This window comes from Bos taurus, chromosome 16 (assembly GCF_002263795.3).
Source record: "Bos taurus isolate L1 Dominette 01449 registration number 42190680 breed Hereford chromosome 16, ARS-UCD2.0, whole genome shotgun sequence".
Taxonomy (NCBI): Eukaryota; Metazoa; Chordata; class Mammalia; order Artiodactyla; family Bovidae; genus Bos; species Bos taurus.
Window position 1 is genome coordinate 35,760,206 of NC_037343.1, and position 23,513 is coordinate 35,783,718.

The 23,513-nt window shown below is 38.1% G+C and overlaps 1 protein-coding gene across 9 annotated transcripts in view; it reads left to right on the forward strand.

Annotated features, from left to right (window-relative positions):
• The window catches only part of RGS7 (regulator of G protein signaling 7), a 486,948-nt gene that overhangs the window by 364,439 nt on the left and 98,996 nt on the right, over positions 1–23,513 (forward strand). For 7 of the 9 annotated variants that reach the window (NM_174169.2, XM_024976011.2, XM_024976012.2 and 4 more), the window contains 1 exon segment: positions 894–944. The exons of the other annotated variants lie outside the window; for them this stretch is intronic. In NM_174169.2, the coding sequence (NP_776594.1) occupies positions 894–944 (51 nt within the window). 9 annotated transcript variants of the gene reach the window in all.

The window sequence follows — 23,513 nt, forward strand, 5'->3', positions numbered from 1 at the left end:
AGCTGTTTACATTACATATTTTTTGTTGTTGTTATTTTATGTAGAAATGAATTACACTGAAAACCAAGTTAAACAGAAATGAACCTCTTAGGTAAATCTCCTCTTCTGGAATCTCCCATTTCCTACCATTCTGTTCATCCATAATGCTTCTGGACTGGAAACCTTTAGTCCTCATAGTTCCCCAACTGGCCAACTCCAACCCTAATTAGTCACAAGTCTGATTTTGTTCTAATTCTCTTGTACACTGAACTAGCTCAGGGCCTTTCAATCTTGGATCACAACTGGCAGAAATGTTGACTACTCTGCTTTTCTTTTGACTGGCTTAAGGCTCTCCATGCACACTGCCAAAGGTGAGGATCAAGGGAAGGTCTACTGTGTAAATCAATCTTGAGTGTCTTGAAAATAGTGGAAAGACCTTTCAGTCAAAGAGAATAGTACTATAAAGGCTTGAAACACAAAGGAGTTTCAAAAACTGACAGCACATTTGGGTTGACTTGAGAGTAGATATAGGGATGGATGGAGCAAACCAGAAATTAGACAACTATCATCTTATAAAGTATTGGCTTTGCCATACTAAGAATTGTGCTTAAAACATAGTAGATACTCAGCAATCATTCATAAAGTGAATAAATAAATGAATCACTTTATCCAATACTAGTATATTAAATCTTTCTGTTTAAACATTTCATATTTAATAATGACTAGTTTGCACTTGACTCATTGAATGAAGACAATGTATTCACACTATTTTCAACACATCGTGTGTGGCTGATCCTTAATCTGTTATAATAATTAGAAACATTCCTTCTCTTATGAGTGCTGTTAAATGTTCTTGAACTTAACATATATAGATATTCACATATATTTGTGTTTTTCTTTTTTTCTTATTCTAGGGTCAGATATCGTTCAATGGTTAATAAAGAACTTAACCATAGAAGATCCAGGTAAATAAATCATTTTCCCATAGAATTATTTTCTTTGTGGTTTTAAGAAATATGTTTCCTCAGGGCTAACATGACAAACAAACTTGGCAAGCAAATCTGAAAAATTATAATTATATTTAACTATATTTTTCACATATATACAGATTTTATGCTGATCAATGTATATTTAACTAAAAACTATAGTATATTTAACTGTATTTAATTCAGTTTACTATAATTTTTTCAATATGTAATATCCTATTTTATAATATTTAACTCAAGTGATTGGTGACTGTTAGAATGGATGAGCATTATACATGTCCAAAATAATTATACATATAATTTATAGAAAGTGATTATGAAATAATGAGATTTCTCTTATGAAAACACACAGAACTAAATCTCGTTAATTTTCCCTTAACTATGTTTTTTTGTGTGAGGTTTGAAAACAATTTTATTTTTAATTCCAACTTCTTTTTATCATGCCTATATTTTGTTTTTAATGGTCTTATTGCAGTCATGGACTCATTCATTGTGATAGACATTTAGTGTATTCTGCAACACAAAACCAATATGCAGAGTTTGAAAACAGTTTCTAGGAGCACACTTTTTCATTGCCTAGAAAGTGAAAGTGAAGTCACTCAGTAGTGTCTGACCCTCAGCGACCCTATGGACTGCAGCCTACCAGGCTCCTCCGTCTATGGGATTTTCCAGGCAAGAGTACTGGAGTGGGGTGCCATTGCCTTCCTAATTATGAGGAATTTAATGAATTTTAAAAAGCGTCATGTAAGAAGAGCCTTCATGTGTCGCAAATTTTTCACATCCTTGAAATTAAAATGAGATGTATTTTGTTTAGAGAAAATACATTGAACTTACTAAGGCCCCGTGGTGTTTTTCTGTTTTACTGCCGGTTGCATGAGAATAATTCAGCTGTTCTCCTACCATTCTGAAGTATGGTATTCTTTGAGTTCTCTAAGGTCCTTTCTGCATGGGCACACCATTTATTCTTTACAGTATAAGCCTTCTGGTTTTTCAGGTCTCTATTGGGAAACAAGAAACAGGTAGTCTGTGCTCTTAGATAAAAGTAGTAACCTTTTGTTTGTTTTTTCCCCCATTGTTTGAAATAGTATTCTATCATATCGATTAACTTTTGCTGTGTAACAAACTACCCTAAAACTTAGTGGCTTAGAATAAACAGCTCTGTGGATTGGCTGGTCACGTCTTCTGGCCAGTTTCCTTGGGTGATTCCTGCTGGACTTTCTTATGAACTGTAGCCAGCTGGTGGGTGGATGATCTAGGATTTCTGACATATTTGGTACTCAGTAGGCTGTCAGCCAGGTGCATCTCATTCTCTCATCCTCCAGCCTGCTAGCAGTGGCTTTTTACCAGGGTGTTTTCAGGGTTCCAAGGGCAACACAGGCTTCTGCTTGTGTCGCATTTTCTCTTGTTTCATTTGCCAAGGCAAGCACCGTGGCTAGGAACAGAGCCAGTGTAGGAAGGTACTATCCAAAAACATGGATGCAGAAGGGTGCAAGCCAATTGGGACACTTACTAAAAAATCTTCCACATTTATATTCCTTCTGCCTTTCAGATCTGCCCTCCTATGATATGTCCTACTAGCTTTTGGTTTGGAGTTGCAAAATCCACCCTCCAGCACCTGTTCATCTTTTCTTAGTAAATATGCTTTGTATCCAATATCAGATCATACTAATTGAATGAATTTATCAAAAGATAAAGCTTCAGTGAATTTTCCATCCTTCACGAAATAATTGACAAACCATCAATAACTCCTTGATATCACCCTGCTCATCTGTGATCCTTGCTGCCTCTCACTGGAAGGGTCACTGTTACCAAACTCTTGAATGATACTGATCAAGGTGAGTAATACCTCAGACTAATGAGTAGTGAAGATTTGACTTGAGTCTCACTATGACCTCTGGAAATCAAAGACCATTAAACGTGTAAATGTTCCCTAAGTGGCACCCTAACCACTCTACTTTTCTCTTATCAGCCCATGCTTCTTGAGAACCCAGTATTCCTTGAGAGGCATCCTGGAATTGAAGATGGGTCATGGGCTCTGCTGACATGCTTGAGCTTGAATCTCTATATATACTTACTCTCTATGGGGCATTGGGCAAGTTACTTAATTTCTCTGTTTTTACTTTTTTTCTTCTTCTCAGTAAGATGATTTTAGTACAGTGTTTTGTGAAGCTCAAATGAGTTAACATGCACGTGTGCCAAAATCCTAATTTTACTTTTAAATAGGCCAGATTCTTTTAAAACCCTGAACATTTGCAGGCACATTTAACTAAATTGAATTCTCTAAAAATGTATGCAATTTTTATATTAGCCTTCAAAAACACAACCTGTTGCATGAAACCTTTTATTTATCATTCAGCTCCCATTGGCTTTCCTTTACCATGAATATTTTCTAAGCATATTTACATTTGTTAGCTTAATTTTATTATCTTTTATATTTTATTTTACATGTTGGTCTTATTGCTTCAGTCAAATCTCAGTAACATAATGGCGGAGAACATACATCCTGTCCAGTCATTGACTGAAGTGCCAAGATTAATCAGTTCTCAGTTATCACTTGATTTTGTTTTAACTTATGGAATCCACGGAAGTGATATCAAATTTATGATAACTACTGATTTAGTTTGTGATCTCCTAAGTGGATGAGGAGAATTGAGGAGGAAGAAATTTCAAATAAACTTTTCTTCATCTAAACCAAACCCAAAGTAAAAGAAATGGTTTAAAATGCACACAGAAGAATAAGATTAAGGATAAATGTAGATTTATCCAGGATAAAAACTTAATTTTGAACAGTTGCAATTTTTTTCTTTAGAAGTATCATCTATGTAAAAAAAAAACCTGAAAATTGAGATTTGTACAAAATTGAGATTCACCTGGATATTTTATCAAAATTGAATCAATCTATTGTATTCAGCATTACAGAGTCTGTCATCTGCCCCTAAGTCCTGCCACAGGTCCTCTAGAGAGAGTGCTCTCTGGCAATGCTAGTTTTTACTAGCTAGCAGCATGCATCTGTAACTGACTGGCAGCCCCAAAGTTTTGTAACCTCCCTCAAGTTTACCTGATTGTCTGATTTTTTATATTTTACTTATAGTTGCCAACTGTTAAGGAATATACTAAAAGCATCTGGGAATGTGATTAGAATTGCAGTTTTTTTTGCTTGTAAAACTAGAATAAGCACAATGATAGCCTCGTTCAGTGTACTTTTAACTAGGTGATTAAATCCCCTTAGGAACATTTTCTGTCTCAGCAGAGCTCGATACTTCTATCATTTCCACTGGAAAAACTGGAAATATGGATTACTCCAGATCAAAGTGCCCTGTGACATTGTCTAAATTCTTTTAGGAGCTGATTGACCTGATTGCTGTCTTCTTCTTTTTAGGTCTTCACTTTATTTTTTTTAAATCTTTTTGCATACACATATTCCTGAATATTTTTATTTTGGAGAAGAAATGGGGCATGTACCACTTTTTAAAAAAGGAAAGGAAGGAAAATAGAAAGTAGAAAGGAAAGACAGAAAAAATTAGAAAGAGGAAAAGAAAAGTAAAAAGAATTAGTAAAGCTGATAAGGCTAGAGCATAAGATATCATTGAAAGTATCCCTATCATCAAAGTAGACTACTCAGAAAATGAAGGGAAGTGTAAGTAATTATATCTTATCCAGTGGAAACTGTAGACAGTTGTATAAGAACTATCTAAAAAGTCAAGCCCCTTTGTTTTTTATTAAATATAACAGTATTTTTTATCTCCTAGCTGGAGAATAAGTTATTTTCCCCTTTGTATTTGAGTTGAGGGCATTGCTACTTGCTTTATTTCTATATCATAATAGTGAAGCTTTTCCTTTTATTACCACTAAGAATGATCAGAAATGATAGCTACAATAGTACAGAAAACATGAGAAGTGCTGATAGAAGCTTTGTAACGTAAATATGGTCTTACTATGGCATGAATATACTGGTCTGTTCAGCTATCATTTGATCACAAACCATGCATAAAGATTGCTGCTCTCACAGTAAAAAAAAAAAAAAAAAAAAAAACCCTTTTAAAAATAATGTCTGAGAAATTCAATGTAACAAATAATATGATTTTTAAATTTTGAAAATTACCCTGTAAGTGAGGAATTCTTTCATCTAATAAAACTAAAATGCTTTTAAAAATTTTGCAGTTATATTAAAATTTAAGTGATTGCACCTTTTGAATTATCCAGAATTCCTCCTTCCTAATACCTGGGCACTGAGGCCCATTTGAATACATACCGTAGAATTCTGATTAACTCCATTTCACCTGAGGCACACACTCAGAATATGGTTTGTGTTATTTTTATATAAATAACTGCTCATATGATTTAATCTAAATTTTTGGAAAGAGAACTTCTAGGTGTCACTAACACTTTGATGCTATTGAATGGCCCAAAGAGAGTGTCAGTTTTCTGACTCTGGGGAATTACTTGTCTATTTCAGCAAACCTGAAGTTCGATTCTTCCTTTGCTGAGGTTCATCCTTGAAAACATATGTGGTTTCTGTAATTGGGAGCTTCTGTAAGCAGTGATAAACATACAACTTCTTTAATCTGTTTCTGGCTGTTTGACCAGTGAAGCTTTCAGTTCAGTTCAGTTCAGTCACTCGGTTGTGTCCAACTCTTTGCGACCCCATGAAGTGTAGCATGCCAGGTCATTTCCATCACCAACTCCCGTAGTTTACTCAAACTCATGTCCATTGAGTCGGTGATGCCATCTAACCATCTCATCCTCTTTCATCCCCTTCTCCTCTTGCCTTCAATCTTTCCCAGCATCAGGGTCTTTTCAAATGAGTCAGTTCTTCACGTCAAGTGGCCAAAGTGTGGGGAGTTTCAGCTTTAGCATCAGTCCTTCCAAAGAATATTCAGGACTGATTTCCTTTAGGATCAACTGGTTGGATCTCTTTGCAGTCCAAGGGACTCTCAAGAGTCTTCTCCAACACCACAGTTCAAAAGCATCAATTCTTCAGCACTTAGATTTCTTTATATTCCAACTCTCACATCCATACATGACCCCTGGAAAAACCATAGCCTTGACTAGATGGACCTTTGGTTAGCACAGTAATGTCTCTCCTTTTTAATATGCTGCCTAGGATGGTCTGCCGTCTGTGGGGTCGCACGGAGTCGGACACGATTGAAGCGACTTAGCAGCAGCAGCAGCAAGATGGTCATAACTTTTCTTGCAAGGAGCAAGCGTCTTTCAGTTTCATGACTGCCGTCACCATCTAGAGCGATTTTGGAGCCCCCTAAAATAAAGTCTGACACTGTTTCCACTGTTTCCCCATCTATTTCCCATGAAGTGATGGGACCGGATGCCATGATCTTCGTTTTCTGAATGTTGAGCTTTAAGCCAACTTTTTCACTCTCCTCTTTCACTTTCATCAAGAGGCTTTTTAGTTCCTCTTCCCTTTCTGCCATAAGGGTGGTGTCATCTGCATATCTGAGGTTATTGATATTTCTCCCGGCAATCTTGATTCCAGCTTGTGTTTCTTCCAGCCCAGCGTTTCTCATGATGTACTCTGCATATAAGTTAAATAAGCAGGGTGGCAATATACAGCCTTGACATACTCCTTTTCCTATTTGGAGCCAATCTGTTGTTCCACGTCCAGTTCTAACTGTTGCTTCCTGACCTGCATACATATTTCTCAGGAAGCAGGTCAGATGGTCTGGTATTCCCATCTCTTGAAGAATTTTCCACAGTTTATTGTGATCCACACAGTCAAAGGCTTTGGCATAGTTAATAAAGCAAAAATAGATGTTTTTCTGGAACTGTCTTGCTTTTTCGATGATTTGATGGATGTTAGCAATTTCATATCTTGTTCCTCTGCCTTTTCTAAATCCAGCTTGAACATCTGGAATTTCACGGTTCACGTACTGTTGAAGCCTGCCTTGGAGAATTTTGAGCATTACTTTACTAGTGTGTGAGATAAGTGCAATTGTACGGTACTTTGAGCATTCTTTGGCATTGCCTTTCTTTGCAACTGGAATGATAACTAATCTTTTTCCAGTCTTGTTGTCACTGCTGAGTTTTCCAGATTTGCTGTCATATCGCATGCAGCACTTTCACAGCATCATCTTGTAGGATTTGAAATAGCTCAACTGGAATTTTATCATCTCCACTAACTTTTTTTGTAGTGATGCTTCTTAAGGCCCACTTGACTTTGCATTCCAGGATGTCTGGCTCTAGGTGAGTGATCACATCATCGTGATTATCTGGATCATGAAGATCTTTTTTGTATAGTTCTTCTGTGTATTCTTGCCACCTCTTCTTAATATCTCCTGCTTCTGTTAGGTCCATACCATTTCTGTCCTGTATTGAGCCCATCTTTGTGTGAAATGTTCCCTTGGTATCTCTAATTTTCTATCTTCTAAGACTAGAAGAGATCTCTAGTCTTTCCCATTCTTTTGTTTTCTTCTATTTCTTTGCACTGATCTCTGAGGAAGGTTTTCTTATCTCTCCTTGCTATTCTTTGGAATTTTCCATTCAAATGGGTATATCATTCCTTTTCTCCTTTGCCTTTCACTTCTCTTCTTTTCACAGCTATTTTTAAGGCCTCCTTAGACAACCATTTTGCTTTTTTGCATTTCTTTTTCTTGGTGATGGTCTTGATCCCTGTCTCCTGTATGGTGTCATGAACCTCCATCCATAGTTCTTCAGGCACTCTGTCTATTAGAGCTAATCCCTTGAATCCATTTCTCACTTCCATTGTATAATCATAAGGGATTTGATTTAGGTCATACCTGAATAGACTAGTGGTTTTCCCTACTTTATTCAATATCAGTCTGAATTTGGCAATATGGGGTTCATAATCTGAGCCACAGTCAGCTCCTGGTCTTGTTTTTGCTGACTATATAGAGCTTCTCCATCTTTGGCTGCAGATAATATAATCAATCTGATTTTGGTATTGACCATCTGGTGATGTCCACATGTAGAGTCTTCTCTAGTGTTGTTGGAAGAAGGCGTTTGCTATGACTCTTCATTAAATGATCTGCCAGTTTTTCCTTAGGTATTTCCTCAAGTATACCTTCTGCTCTGCTTGGTGGGTAGTTCAATATATCTTTTGGGAGGATAGATGTCAGATGTCACATGTAGTACTTTAGTTGTATACATTTTTCTTAAAATATTCTGAACTATTAAAAAGCAATATAAATCTACCATAAATACTTTAAGAAATGTGAACAAATATAAAGAGGAGAATAAAAAGTTCTCATAAAAAGCAGTCAGGTAATCACCACTAAAATTCTGGCACATTTTTTTTTTTTCAGTCTTTTCTGATGGCCTAAGTTATTTCTGACTTTTTTTAGCTGGAATTTGTCTTACTCAGTGTCTTTCCCTCCCTATGTATGGGAGTTTTCCTGGGCCACTCAGGAGCCAGTATCTCATGTCCCCTTTGCCCTCATCAGTTTGTGAGGCCCACATCCTTGCCACAGCTTCAGTTGTCCTTATAAGGTTGCTGTGTCCCAGCATGATGACCCCCTGCCACCACAGTTTGATCCCAGCTAAGGGCACCATTCCTGCCTAGAAGCTATGAAGTCTGTACTTCTTCCCAACTTCCACTTTCGTCTCTCAGACTAACTTTTCACAAGATTTGTTTGAGTCTCATGGAGAGTAGTAGGGAAATACATCAACAAGTGTAGCTATCACCCCTTCATAGTCAAAATTTGTCTCTGGGTCCTTTAGAAGCTGACTCCCTCTTGCCCTGCTCATGTCTAGTGACAGTGGCCAACATCCCCAACACTGACAATCTTCCAGGTATATTCAGGTCCAGTATCTGGGCTTTTTCACTCATAGTCAGTGAGAAAAGGATAGAATTTGCCTTCATTCTACTCTTAGCCACAGTTTCTAAACTCTCATTGCTGACTCTAGGATTGAGGTTTCCCAAGGACATCTGAGGACTGACCTTTGCTAAGGATAATTTTAGGATTGACCTCTTTCAAGAGCATGTTGACATAACACCACCCCTGTGCACAGAGGCCTGGGATGCCCTTCCGTTGTCACATGATGGTCTAATTTCAGGACATTTCCCAAAGTCTGAGGCAAATTTTCACTAGACTGTGAACTTTGTAAGTAGAAGGACTTTGTTTTGTTCTTTGCTCCATATCTGGCATCTTTACTGTGAGTCTCATACATATTGGAGGTTTAAACATTATTTAATTTTAAGCATTTTTAACAAAGAGAACATTAATATAAAAATAGACTTTTTATTTTAATATTTCACTTATCATTGTATAGAGGGCATTTTCATATATATTGTTCAAGCTCTAGTAGAGGTTTATCTCAAAGTATAAGCCCTAGATTCCAGTTACCCTACATGACATGAAGGGTTCAATTGTAGGACATAAAATGAAATATCCTGGGCTTATCAATTCATAGATTTCATGTCATATATTTTTGTCTGAGTAAAGGCAAGAATAAATGTTATCCAACCGTAAGAAAGTATTCTAAATGTTCTGAGGCAGCCTAAGGAAGTTGTTTTTATTGCATGGAAGTATGAGTTTTATGGGCAAGTGGTAGCTCCTGTTAGAAATAAAACATGGTTTATTGGTTGAAATATTGTAGCACTCTGGAAAAACCCAAAGTAAAGGCATAGTAAGGACATAATGAGAGTCTCAAAAAATCATAAAAAAGGCAACATAGTTTGGAAGTTTACCTTTAGGCCTCAAATAATATTGTATTAAGTGAAATAGCTGTTTTAGTAGTGATTTGATTATTTTTCTGAGAACTTTTCAAAAATATATAAGGCCATTAGAAAGTATCCTGAAATCTTTCAGGAATTCTTTTTTTTAACATGATTCAAGTCTGACCACTTGCATCCAGCTTAGAAAAGTAGCAGTCAAAGACATTTCTTTTTCCTACAGTTCAGGAGAGAGAGTGAATCATCCTGTCTGGAATGACACATTTATACCAGCAGGTATTGTAAGATAAAATGATATTGCAGGTTGGAACACACGACTACTGAACTACTTACTCTTCTGGGACCTTTCTGCTCAACTGGCATGTAGAGAACAAGCTATAAAGGAAGGAGAACCTTGTCCCTGTATAATAGGCAAATTCCCATTGCCTCACTTTTTTACAAACATGCACTCTTAGATTTATTAATGTCTTCTAGTTCCCAACTAGAAGATGTCCTTTTCATCATAGGGAACTGGAATGCAAAAGTAGGAAGTCAGGAGATACCTGGAGTAACAGGCAAGTTGACCTTGGAGTACAAAATGAAGCAAGACAAAGGGTAACAGAGTTTTGCTAAGAGAATGTGCTGGTTATAGCAAACATCCTTTTCCAACAACGCAAGAGACAACTCTGCACATGGACATCACCAGATGGTCAATACAAATCAGATTGATTATATTCTTTGCAGCCAAAGATGGAGAAGCTCTGTACAGTCAGCAAAAACAAGAATGGGAGCTGACTGTAGCTCAGATCATGAACTCCTTGTTGCCAAATTCAGACTTAAATTGAATAAAGTAGGGAAAACTACTAGACTATTCAGGTATGACCTAAGTCAGATCCCTTCGGTTATACAGTGGAAGTGACAAATAGATTGAAGGGACTAGATCTGATAGGCAGAGTGCCTGAAGAACTATGGGCAGAGCTACGTAACATTGTGCAGGAGGTGGTATCAAAACCATCACCAAGAAAAAGAAAGGCAAAAAGGTTGTCTGAGGAGGCCTTACAAACAGCTGTGAAAAGAAGAGAAGTAGAAAGGCAAAGGAGAAAAGGAAGGATATACTCATCAGAATGCAGAATTACAGAGAATAGCACGGAGAGATAAGAAAGCTTTTTAAAGTAAGCAATGCAAAGAAATAGAGGAAAACAATAGAATGGGAAAGATGAGATCTCTTCAAGAAATTTAGCGATATCAAGGGAACATTTCATGCAAAGATGAGCACAATAGAAGAATTATACAAAACAGATCTTAATTACCCAGATAACCACAACCATGTGATCACTTACCAAGAGCCAAGTCAACTGAGCCTTAGGAAGCTTCACTACGAACAAAGCTAATGGAGGTGATGGAATTCCAGCTGAACTATTTCAGATCCTACACGATGTTGCTGATAATGTCCTGCACTCAATATGCCAGCAAATTTGGAAAACTCAGCAGTCACCACAGGACTGGAAAAGGTCAGTTTTCATTCCAGTTGCAAAGAAGGGCAATGACAGAGAATGTTCAAACTACCACACAGTTGCACTCATCTCACACTTTAGCAAATGCTTAAAATCCTTCATGCGAGGCTTCAACAGTACATGAACCATGAACTTCCAGATGTTCCAGCTGAATTTAGAAAAGGCAGAAGAATCAGAGAGCAAATTACCAGCATCTGTTAGATCATAGGAAAAGCTAGAGATTTTCAGAAAAGCCTCTGCTTCTGCTTCACTGACTACACTAAAGCCTTTGACTCTGTAGATCACAACAAACTGTAGAAAATCTTACAGAGATGGGAATAACAGACCACTTTACCTGCCTCCTCTGAAATGTGTATGCAGGTCAAGAAGCAACAGTTAGAACCAGACATGGAACAATGGACTGGTTCCAAATTGGGAAAGGAGTATGTCAAGGCACCCTGCTTATTTAACTTATATGCAGAGTATATCATGTGAAATGATGGACTGGATAAAGCACAAGCTGGAATTAAGATTGCTGGGAGAAATATCGATAACCTCAGATATGCAGATGACACCACCCTTATGGGAGAAAGCAAAGAGAAACCAAAGAGCCTCTTGGTGAAGGTGAAAGAGTAGAGTGAAAAGTCTGGCTTAAAACTCAACATTCATAAAACAAAGATCATGGCATCCGGTCCCATCACTTCATGGCAAATATTTCAGGAAACAATGGAAAGAGTGACATACTTTATTTTTTGGGGCTCCAGAATCACTGTGGATGGTGAAATTAAAAGAATATATTAAGAATAGAAGGAACAAAATAGAAAGCCCAGAGATAAATCCACGCACATATGGACACCTTATCTTTGACAAAGGAGGAAAGAATATACAATGGATTAAAGACAATCTCTTTAACAAGTGGTGCTGGGAAATCTGGTCAACCACTTGTAAAAGAATGAAACTAGAACACTTTCTAACACCATATACAAAAATAAACTCAAAATGGATTAAAGATCTCAACGTAAGACCAGAAACTATAAAACTCCTAGAGGAGAACATAGGCAAAACACTCTCTGACATACATCACAGCAGGATCCTCTATGACCCACCTCCCAGAATATTGGAAATAAAAGCAAAAATAAACAAATGGGACCTAATTAACCTTAAAAGCTTCTGCACATCAAAGGAAACTATGAGCAAGGTGAAAAGACAGCCTTCAGAATGGGAGAAAATAATAGCAAATGAAGCAACCGACAAACAACTAATCTCAAAAATATACAAGCAACTCCTACAGCTCAACTCCAGAAAAATAGATGACCCAATCAAAAAATGGGCCAAAGATCTAAATAGACATTTCTCCAAAGAAGACATACAGATGGCTAACAAACACATGAAAAGATGCTCAACATCACTCATTATCAGAGAAATGCAAATCAAAATCACTATGAGGTACCATTTCACACCAGTCAGAATGGCTGCGATCCAAAAGTCTACAAATAATAAATGCTGGAGAGGGTGTGGAGAAAAGGGAACCCTCTTACACTGTTGGTGGGAATGCAAACTAGTACAGCCGCTATGGAGAACAGTGTGGAGATTCCTTAAAAAACTGGAAATAGAACTGCCTTATGATCCAGCAATCCCACTGCTGGGCATACACACTGAGGAAACCAGAAGGGAAAGAGACACGTGTACCCCAATGTTCATCGCAGCACTGTTTATAATAGCCAGGACATGGAAGCAACCTAGATGTCCATCAGCAGATGAATGGATAAGAAAGCAGTGGTACATATACACAATGGAGTATTACTCAGCCATTAAAAAGAATACATTTGAATCAGTTCTAATGAGGTGGATGAAACTGGAGCCTATTATACAGAGTGAAGTAAGCCAGAAGGAAAAACACCAATACAGTATACTAACGCATATATATGGAATTTAGAAAGATGGTAACGATAACCCTGTATACGAGACAGCAAAAGAGACACTGATGTATAGAACAGTCTTATGGACTCTGTGGGAGAGGGAGAGGGTGGGAAGAAATTTTTTTAATTTGGAAAAAAAAAAAAAAGAAGAAGAAGAAAAAAAAGAATAGAAGGCAAGAATACACAGAAGAAATGGGAATACCAGCCCTTTAATGTCACTGCAGCCCTGAAATTAAAAGACGCTTGCTTGTTGGGAAAAAAAAAAAAGCTATGACAAATCTAGACAGCCTATTAAAAAACAGAGACATTACTTTGCCTACAAAGGTCTGTATAGTCATAACTATGGTTTTCCAGTAGTCATGTATGAGCTGGGCAATAAAAAAGACTAAGCACCAAAGAACTGATGCCTTCAAGCTGTGGTGCTGGAGAAGACTCTTGAGGGTCCCTTGAACAGCAAGGAGATCAAATCAGTCCATCCTAAAGGAGATCAGTCCTGGGTGTTCATTGGAAGGACTGATGCTGAAGCTTCAGAACTTTAGCGACCTGATGCCAGGAGCCAACTCATTGGAAAAGATCCTGATGCTGGAAAAGGTTGAAGGCAGGAGAAGGTGATGACAGAGGATGAGGTGGTTGGATGGCATCACTGAATCAATGGACATGAGTTTGAGCAAACTCTGGGAGATAGTGAAGGAAAGGGAAGCCTAGGATGCTGCAGTCCACGGAGTCACAAAAAGTCAGACACGACTGAGTGACTGAACAACAAAGCTCCCAACTGGCCTCCTAAATTTAATAAATACACCTAATTTACTAAAGGGCTTCCCTGGTGGCTCAGCGGTAAAGAACCACCTGCAATGAAGGATAGCACCTCCAACGCAGGAGACGTGGGTTCGATCCCTGGGTTGGAAAGATCCCCTGGAGATGGAAATGCAACCCACTCCAGTAGCCTGGTGGGCTACTCTTCATGGGGTCTCAGCAGTCGGACATGACTTAGAGACTAAACCACCACCCCAAGTTACTAACAGATATGTGATGACAACCTAATAAAGATGCAATATCATAAAAGGGAATAAATTATTGAAAGTAGGAAAGACTTCTTAATCCAGTGCCTTAACTTGCCTTTCATCACATCCCCACTGTCCCACTCAGTCCTTTACAAGAAAAGTTGTTGCAAATAGTTGAGCATAAATGTCTGGAAACTTGGGGCCCCTCCTCAGTGGTGGTGTTGAGAGGAAGGGGATCATAGTAGCTGCTTCTCAGGCCTGTGCTCATTGTCTTTCTGTACCTTCTGCCAATTCTGCCTTTCACTTTGTATGTTCATTTACTGTAGGGAAATCCTAGGGCCATGGCTTGCAGAAGCTGCCACCAGAAGTTAAATAAAGCTGTGCAGTTGGGAACACCTCTGTAACTAATAACTGAAACATCTTAACACATTATCCATCCCGGGCATATCATGTCACAGAAAAAGATGCAAGCAAATTGACAGTGATGTGGACAGTTTAAAAATAAAGAATAGGATAGAAATATAGCTGTGTGCATAGATTATATCATACAAACAATGCAAAACTTTCCCATCTTAAACAGGACCTCTGTAAAATATAACCTGTAATGAAAACAGAAGTGTCGGAGAGAGTTCATTGTGAAGTACAGAAGTTATTAAAGAGTTAGAAAATAAACTTATGAGAACAATAGAATAGGGCTAAAATATTTTACTGGGAGGTGCAAAAGTAAAGAAGACAATTTAATGCATGAATCTTTTCAATTCTGAAGAGTTCTGATGGTGACCAAGCTACATATTCATGCAGAGCACACAGCCAAGCTTTATGCAACACATGAGACAATAAATGTATGAAATAAATAAAATCAGTGGGTTCAGGCAAGGCAAAGGGATATTCTTTTGAAGAACTCTTTAGAAATAGACTTTGTCCCTTTATCTCTGGTAGTCAGAAGGTAAATTGAGTAATATTTTATCTCCAGTTAGAGTAAAATAACCTTTCTGTCTGCCGTAAAGTAAACAAACTAAAAACTCCCTGTGGTATGATGCTGTGATAAAATAATAACAGGATAAACCAGGATTTCAGACAGGACCACTCATACATTTATTAATTCCACGCATGCAAAATGCATCTGTCCAGCAGTGGAAATGCAGTAATGATCAGTGTGTACATATAATTCCCCTCTCACCAGCAAGATAGACATTGGAGAAGTCATTACACCAGCAGCATAGCAATCAGCGTCTTCAGCTCACAAATGCTCTGAATTTCCCCTCAGCGTGTCCTTCCAACAGAGTCTCTGACAGAGTGCTTAATCCTGGCTCACTCTCATTGTGTTCCTGTGTTTGAGATGAACTAGTGCATGTGCTACTGAAAAACCACTCAGTGCCATGGCTGATCAACACTAGGATGTCATGGCTTCAGATCCCAATCATGCCTTCAAGATTTCCTGGCAATCACAGGTTTGAATCATAGAAAATGACTTATCCAGTGGGAGTGATTATTTGTAACCTGCATTTTCCTAAAGTTCCCTGTCGTGTTCATTCTCAGTCATCCTCAGCATCGGACCAGGACTTTTCAGAGAAAATAATAAAGAGTAGCTTTCTCAACTTTCTAACTCTTCCTACCTCATAGAAACATAACCATATGTATACTTGTTGTTACCTCCTCTCCTATCTGAGTTATATTGCCCCAGGGTTCTTCCTGTACCCTTCACATTTCTATTTTCTGTTTTAAACTACCATATATTTATTGGTTTACTCACCACAGTTCTCTCCCGTCATAAACGCCTTGTTGACCCGTGATACACTCTACCTACTCTTCTATCTCTCCTACTTTTACAAATTCATTTTCACTTGCTATCTCTAATTCTTCTCTCTCCAATTTCTCAATTCATGTAATCTTGCTTGTGTCCTTCACTTATAAACTTTTATTCAGTGTGGTGAGTGATATTCTTCTTTTTGCTAAATTCAGTGATCAACTTTCAGTCCTTAATTGACATTCTTGCAGTGTTTATCACACTTTTCTGTATTTCATTAGTCCAGTCTCCAGTTTGTACCATCATTTTCTAGTCCTTCAACTTAGTATCATTCCCAGATTTCTCTGCTTGTGTCAAAAACTCTCAGGGTTTTTGAGACCCAAGCATCTTTTTTCCCCATTTATTGGCTCTATGGAGTCCATATACTTCCTTATTTTATCCACTATTGCTGTGAATACACATATAAAATCCCTTCTGAGCCCCTCATCTATAAATCCAACTGTCTAATAGAAATTTCCACTTGGATTTTTTATCAGGCATCTAATGTATGCAAAAAAATAAAATTTACCTCAACATTTTGTTCCCAAATCTGGGTAGACTTTTCCTCCTAAATATCTCTCAGATTTGCCTACTTATCTCCATCATCTCTGCATCTTTCCTAATCTGTACACAGACACATCTCACTGGGAACTACCATTATCTTCCAATTCATATCCCCTCTTTCCTTGTCCCATACCCATATATTCATTTCAATGCATCTAAGATGATCTTTCCAAAATGCAAAGCTATGTCTGTTCTAAAGTTCAATAGATCCCCCATTGTCCTCAGGATAAAGTCCAAACTTTTAAGATTGAATGTAAAACCCTTTTTGATATAGTCCTGTTTATCATGGCCTTTATTCAGATGCCAACTTTTTATGCCCTCCCCCACTGTACTTTCTAGTCACCAAATTGATGTCTGTTAAGTGACATTATACTCCTAATTACAAGCCTTTGAATATACTGCTTTTTTGATAAAACTTTTAAATTTATTTTTTTTTTATTTTTAATTGGAGGAATAGGCTGCTTTCTTTGCTTGGAACCTCCTACTTCCTTTATATTCTTTTTCATTAGAACTTGTATTATGTATCAATACATAATGAGCTGATTATGTATCAGCTCCTCCAGGAAGGGTTCTTGACCTCCAAAGATTTCACTGGATGTCCATTTAATGTGTTTCCAGAACACACTGCACTTGCCTCATTGGCATTTTTATCACAAAGTATGTTTGCAGGCCCATTTATACACCCAGAATTTATTAAGGATTGGGCTGGCACTTTGTTTAGTACATTTTCCCATGTATGAGCTATATACATTTGGTAGTAAAAGCTATGAAGTTAGAGGAGCTTACCAAAGAAGAAAGAATATAGAAAGAGCAAAGGAAAATGGGAGCCATTGCAAAGACAAATTTCAAAATATCTCCTCACTGTGGTTTGGGAGGAGAAAGGGAAGAAGAGGTCAGGAGTCAGAGGGAAAAACACTAAGGTACATAGAGTATGATGGAAGTCAAACAGGGGGTCCCTGGAAGAAATTGATCAGTAGCTTGTTGAGCAAAAAGGATTGAGGGAGTGGGCATAAACTAGGAATTTTGCACTGGGAAGTCATTGGTGACCCTTTGAGAGAGCAAATTTAGTAAAGCTTTGGATTCAGAGGCAGGGTAAAGGAAGCTAAGGAAGAGGTTGAGAGCAGGAAGTAAGGGACATGTGCACAGTACTCTTTCAGGAAAAGTGACCTCAAAAGGAAGGGGACCAAGGGGTGATAGGGTGGTACTTGGGACAGTAGCAAAACCAAGAACAGATTCTCTCCTTCCCTTCCCTCTTCCTTCCTTCCTTCTTGCCTCCCTCCTTCCCTCCCCTCCTCTTTCCCTCCCTTTCTTCTTTCCTTTGACTCCCTCGCCTTCCTTCTTTCCCTTTCCTTCCTTCCTTCTTTCTCCTCTTCTTGCTTCTTTTTTCTTTAAAATCTTTCAGTATACTTATAGTACTAATGAGAAGAAAACTGAATGAGCATAAAAAACTTGATGACTCAGCAAGAAAGGTTTACTTGACAAAGTCTCTGAAACTGTTGAGTGAGCAAAGCACTCATAGTGAAGAGAATTGGATTAGGAGTACAGAATGAGACAGTCTTGGAAAATAAGATAAATGCCCCATTTATGAAAAGAGAGATTTAGTGCAAGGATAACATTCAGTGTGTGTTTGAAAAATAATAATTAATGGATTTCGAGTCATTGAAATCTATATTTTCAACAAGTTCAATTCAGTTCAGTTCAGTCACTCAGTCATGTCCAACTCTTTGTGACCCCATGAATTGCAGCAAGCCAGGCCTCCCTGTCCATCACCAACTCCCGGAGTTCACTCAGACTCATGTCCATCGAGTCAGTGATGCCATCCAGCCATCTCATCCTCTGTCGTCCCCTTCTCCTCCTGCCCCCAATCCCTCCCGGCTTCAGAGACTTTTCCAATGAGTCAACTCTTCGCATGAGGTGGCCAAAGTACTGGAGTTTCAGCTTTAGCATCAGTCCTTCCAAAGAAATCCCAGAGCTGATCTCCTTCAGAATGGACTGGTTGGATCTTCTTGCAGTCCAAGGGACTCTCAAGAGTCTTCTCCAACACCACAGTTCAAAAGCATCAATTCTTTGGCACTCAGCTTTCTTCACAGTCCAACTCTCACATCCATACATGACCACTGGAAAAACCATAACCTTGACTAGACGGACCTTTCTTGGCAAAGTAATGTCTCTGCTTTTGAATATGCTATCTAGGTTGGTCATAACTTTCCTCCCAAGGAGTAAGCGTCTTTTAATTTCATGGCTGCAGTCACCATCTGCAGTGATTTTGGAGCCCCCAAAAATAAAGTCTGACACTGTTTCCACTGTTTCCCCATCTATTTCCCATGAAGTGATAGGACCAGATGCTATGATCTTCGTTTTCTGAATGTTGAGCTTTAAGCCAACTTTTTCACTCTCCTCTTTCACTTTCATCAAGAGGCTTTTTAGTTCCTCTTCACTTTCTGCCATAAGGGTGGTGTCATCTGCATATCTGAGGTTATTGATATTTCTCCCAGCAATCTTGATTCCAGCTTGTGTTTCTTCCAGTCCGGTGTTTCTCATGATGTACTCTGCATATAAATTAAATCAGCAGGGTGACAATATACAGCCTTGACATACTCCTTTTCCTATTTGGAGCCAGTCTGTTGTTCCATGTCCAGTTCTAACTGTTGCCTCCTGACCTGCATACAAATTTCTCAAGAGGCAGATCAGGTGGTCTGGTATTCCCATCTCTTTCAGAATTTTCCACAATTTATTGTGGTCCACACAGTCAAAGGCTTTGGTATAGTCAGTAAAACAGAAATAGATGGTTTTCTGGAACTGTCTTGCTTTTTTGATGATCAAGCTGGTGTTGGCAATTTGGTCTCTGGTTCCTCTGCCTTTTCTAAAACCAGCTTGAACATCTGGAAGTTCACAGTTCACGTATTGCTGAAGCCTGGCTTGGAGAATTTTGAGCATTACTTTACTAGTGTGTGAGATGAATGCAATTGTGCGGTAGTTGGAGCATTTTTTGGCATTGCCTTTCTTTGGGATTGGAATGAAAACTGACCTTTTCCAGTCCTGTGGCCACTGCTGAGTTTTCCGAATTTGCTGGCATATTGAGTGCAGCACTTTCAGAGCATCATCTTTCAGGATTTGAAATAGCTCAACTGGAATTTCATCACCTCCACTAGCTTTGTTCATAGTGATGCTTTCTAAGGCCCACTTGACTTCACATTCCAGGATGTCTGGCTCTAGGTGAGTGATCACACCATCGTGATTATCTGGGTCATGAAGATCTTTTTTGTGCAGTTCTTCTGTGTATTCTTGCCACCTTTTCTTAATGTCTTCTGCTTCTGTTAGGTCCATACCATTTCTGTCCTTTATCGAGCCCATCTTTGCATGAAATGTTCCCTTGGTATCTCTAATTTTCTTGAAGAGATCTCTAGTCTTTCCCATTCTAATGTTTTCCTCTATTTCTTTGCATTGATTGCTGAGGAATGCTTTCTGAAAAGGCAAAATGATAGGATACCGAAAGAGGAACTCCCCAGGTCAGTAGGTGCCCAATATGCTACTGGAGATCAGTGGAGAAATAACTCCAGAAAGAATGAAGGGATGGAGCCAAAGCAAAAACAATACCCAGTTGTGGATGTGACTGGTGATAGAAGCAAGGTCCGATGCTGTAAAGAGCAATATTGCATAGGGACCTGGAATGTCAGGTCCATGAATCAAGGCAAATTGGAAGTGGTCAAACAAGAGATGGCAAGAGTGAATGTCAACATTCTAGGAATCAGCGAACTAAAATGGACTGGAATGTGTGAGTTTAATTCAGATGACCATTATATCTACTACTGAAGGCAGGAATCCCTCAGAAGAAATGGAGTAGCCATCATGGTCAACAAAAGAGTTCGAAATGCAGTGCTTGGATGCAGTCTCAAAAATGACAGAATTATCTCTGTTCGTTTCCAAGGCAAACCATTCAATATCACAGTAATCCAAGTCTATGCTCCAACCAGTAACGCTGAAGAAGCTGAAGTTGAACGGTTCTATGAATACCTACAAGACCTCTTAGAACTAACAGCCAAAAAAGGTGTCCTTTTCATTAAAGGGGACTGGAATGCAAAAGTAGGAAGTCAAAAAACACCTGGAGTAACAGGCAAATTTGGCCTTGGAATACGGAATGAAGCAGGGCAAAGACTAATAGAGTTTTGCCAAGAAAATGCACTGGTCATAGCAAACACCCTCTTCCAACAACACAAGAGAAGACTCTATACATGCATATCACCAGATGGTCAACACCAAAATCAGATTGATTATGTTCTTTGCAGCCAAAGATGGAGAAGCTCTATACAGTCAACAAAAACAAGACCAGGAGCTGACTGTGGCTCAGATCATGAATTCCTTATTGCCAAATTCAGACTGAAATTGAAGAAAGTAGGGAAAACAACTAGACCATTCAGGTATGACCTAAATCAAATCCCTTATGATTATACAGTGGAAGTGAGAAATAGATTTAAGGGACCAGATCTGATAGAGTGCCTGATGAACTATGGACTGAGGTTCGTGACAGGAGACAGGGATCAAGACCATCCCCATGGAAAAGAAATGCGAAAAAGCAAAATGGCTGTCTTGGGAGGCCTTACAAATAGCTGTGAAAAGAAGAGAAGCGAAAAGCAAAGGCAAAAAGGCAAGATATAAACATCTGAATGCAGAGTATTTTCAGCAAAGTATCAGGTAAATACAAGCACAGATTCAGAGAAACAACCTTGATATCTGAGCTTGAGTAAAGTGCAAAGTTTTGAACAATGTATTAATCAGTTAAAGATAGAATGTGAAATATCAAAATTAGGATGGATAAAGACTTCAAACTCTTAAAGTTTCAGAACTCTTAAAATGTTTTAATGCCCTTGAAAATGTTCCTCCTCCTATAAATTGTTATCTTCAGAAAGATGCAAATTTAATACCAAATGCCCTTTGGCCCCCTTTAGGTAGACTTCATTACATACTCTCATTGTAGACAGGGAATGTTACAAATTTAAAATTAGAATATGCCAATAGATAGCATGCTGCTTGTCAAATAAAATTTTCTGGAATCAACCATGTGTTATTCATGGCTTTTTTTCTTTTTTATACCACTTTCAAAATTTCTCTCAGCATTCAAATTCAAATTATAAATGTACTAAAGTATTAATGTAATTAAAATTGATTCTACCATTAAACATATCTTTATTCATAACTGTACTTCATAAGTCATTCCAGAAAGACATTTTGGTAATTAGACTGAAGTTCATTGGAAGTAATTTTTTATGTGAATAAAAGATATTTGCATTTCACCATAGTGAAGTCTCAAGCTGTGTTGTTCTTATAAAGAAAATTTTCACATCCAGTATTTGCTTCAGTTAGTTTCTTCTTAAAATGTGTTTTCATCTGTCAGGAAATACAGCATCACTTCTCATGGGCAAAATTAAGGGACTATGAATAGGTTAGTTTATGTCATCCATGAATGGGTAAGGTCTAAAGCTCCATGAGTTTTGTCTCAGCTACCATTAATCTACTGAGTTTTTTATTGAATTTTTCAAGCTGAGCTCAAGATGTATGGAAGAAATATAAAGGGATCTTTTTAGTCATTTCCTGATCCAAATGTATCGAAGCATGTACTTGAATTTCAAAACATGGATTTGTGGGTTAAAATAATTTTTGCATTCACACTAGGTATTCATTAAAAACAGGGAAGATGACATTTCAAGTTTGTTACCCTCTATACTGTTTTAGAAATTGAACAAATTCTCAGAACTTCTTCTGGAAATGTGTGATTTTTAGATACAAAGTAACAAGTATAAAATTCTTACATATAAATTCTGTATTTTCTTCATATTCTTAGAGCAAGCATTAGATGTGCCGCTTGTCTCAAGACATTGTGACTCTTTTAATTTAGTCCTGCAGAGGTAATATATCACTTCCAAAAATGCAGGCTTTTAATCATATCTGGTATCAAAGCACAGTGGGTATATGAGTATTAAAGAAACACTCAAAAGTGAATATTTTTTTTAGAAACTAAATTTCTTTTCCTTGCTTTATTTTAAATACAAATGATATATTATTCCACTTTACAATTGTGAATTGTTTGGCCAGGGGAGAAAAAAGAGTTTAAGCAGAGTTCCTGTATTTCAGGATGTTAGAGAAATAATAGGAAACATGGAGAAGGCAATGGCACCCCACTCCAGTACTCTTGCCTGGAAAATCCCATGGACGGAGGAGCCTGGAGGGCTGCAGTCCATGGGATCGCTAAGAGTCGGACACGACTGAAGTGACTTAGCATAGCATATAGCATAATACCAGAACAAAATTAGTTACAATAAATGACACCAGGTACTGGGGGCTCATTGGAGGGTGAGCTTGATACCAACAGAATCAGAAAAGCCTTCATGAGGAAGGGCTATATTTGAGTAGATCCAGGGAATTACATAGAATTCTACTTGGTAGCAAGGAGGCCTTTCTGGCAATAATGGCACAGAGGAGAGAATTATCTTCTCCAGATCACTAAGTGATCCAGTTTGACTAGAAGAATGAATGTATGAATGTAGTATAAAGGCAGGGTTTGGCCATAATGAGTTCTGGGGAGCCACTTTCTTATAGGGGAGGGATAAAAGGTGTCCTGTAGGACATCATTAAGGAGTGAATTGGGTGATGGGCAGAAGGTGGAACTTTGAATAGATTTAACTTGGAAAATAGAAAAGTAATGTCCACATTTGTTTGTTTCTACTATGTTCCAGATACAGTTAGATATTTTAGTTCATTATCTTTGATCCTTACAGCAAAACAAGGTTAGAGCTTGTCCTTTGAAAGATACTGTGGAGAATATATTAGAAGGCAACCAGACTAGGAGCCCACTGGGGAGGTGACTCATGCATATTTCATCTTTTTTTCCCTTTTATTCTGCATATGTGAGAACAATTTCAACTCTCCCACATTCTTGATTACCACTCACATTGGTTGCTGTCCACACGCTCTCCCACTTTCGGTTTCCCTTGTTGTTAATGGCTTACATTTGTATGATACATTAGTCAAAACTAATGAGCCAATCAGTTCAGTTCAGTTGCTCAGTCATGTCTGACTCTTTGCAACCCCATGAATTGCAGCACACCAGGCCTCCCTGTCCATCACCAACTCCCATGGAGTTCACCCAAATTCATGTCCATCG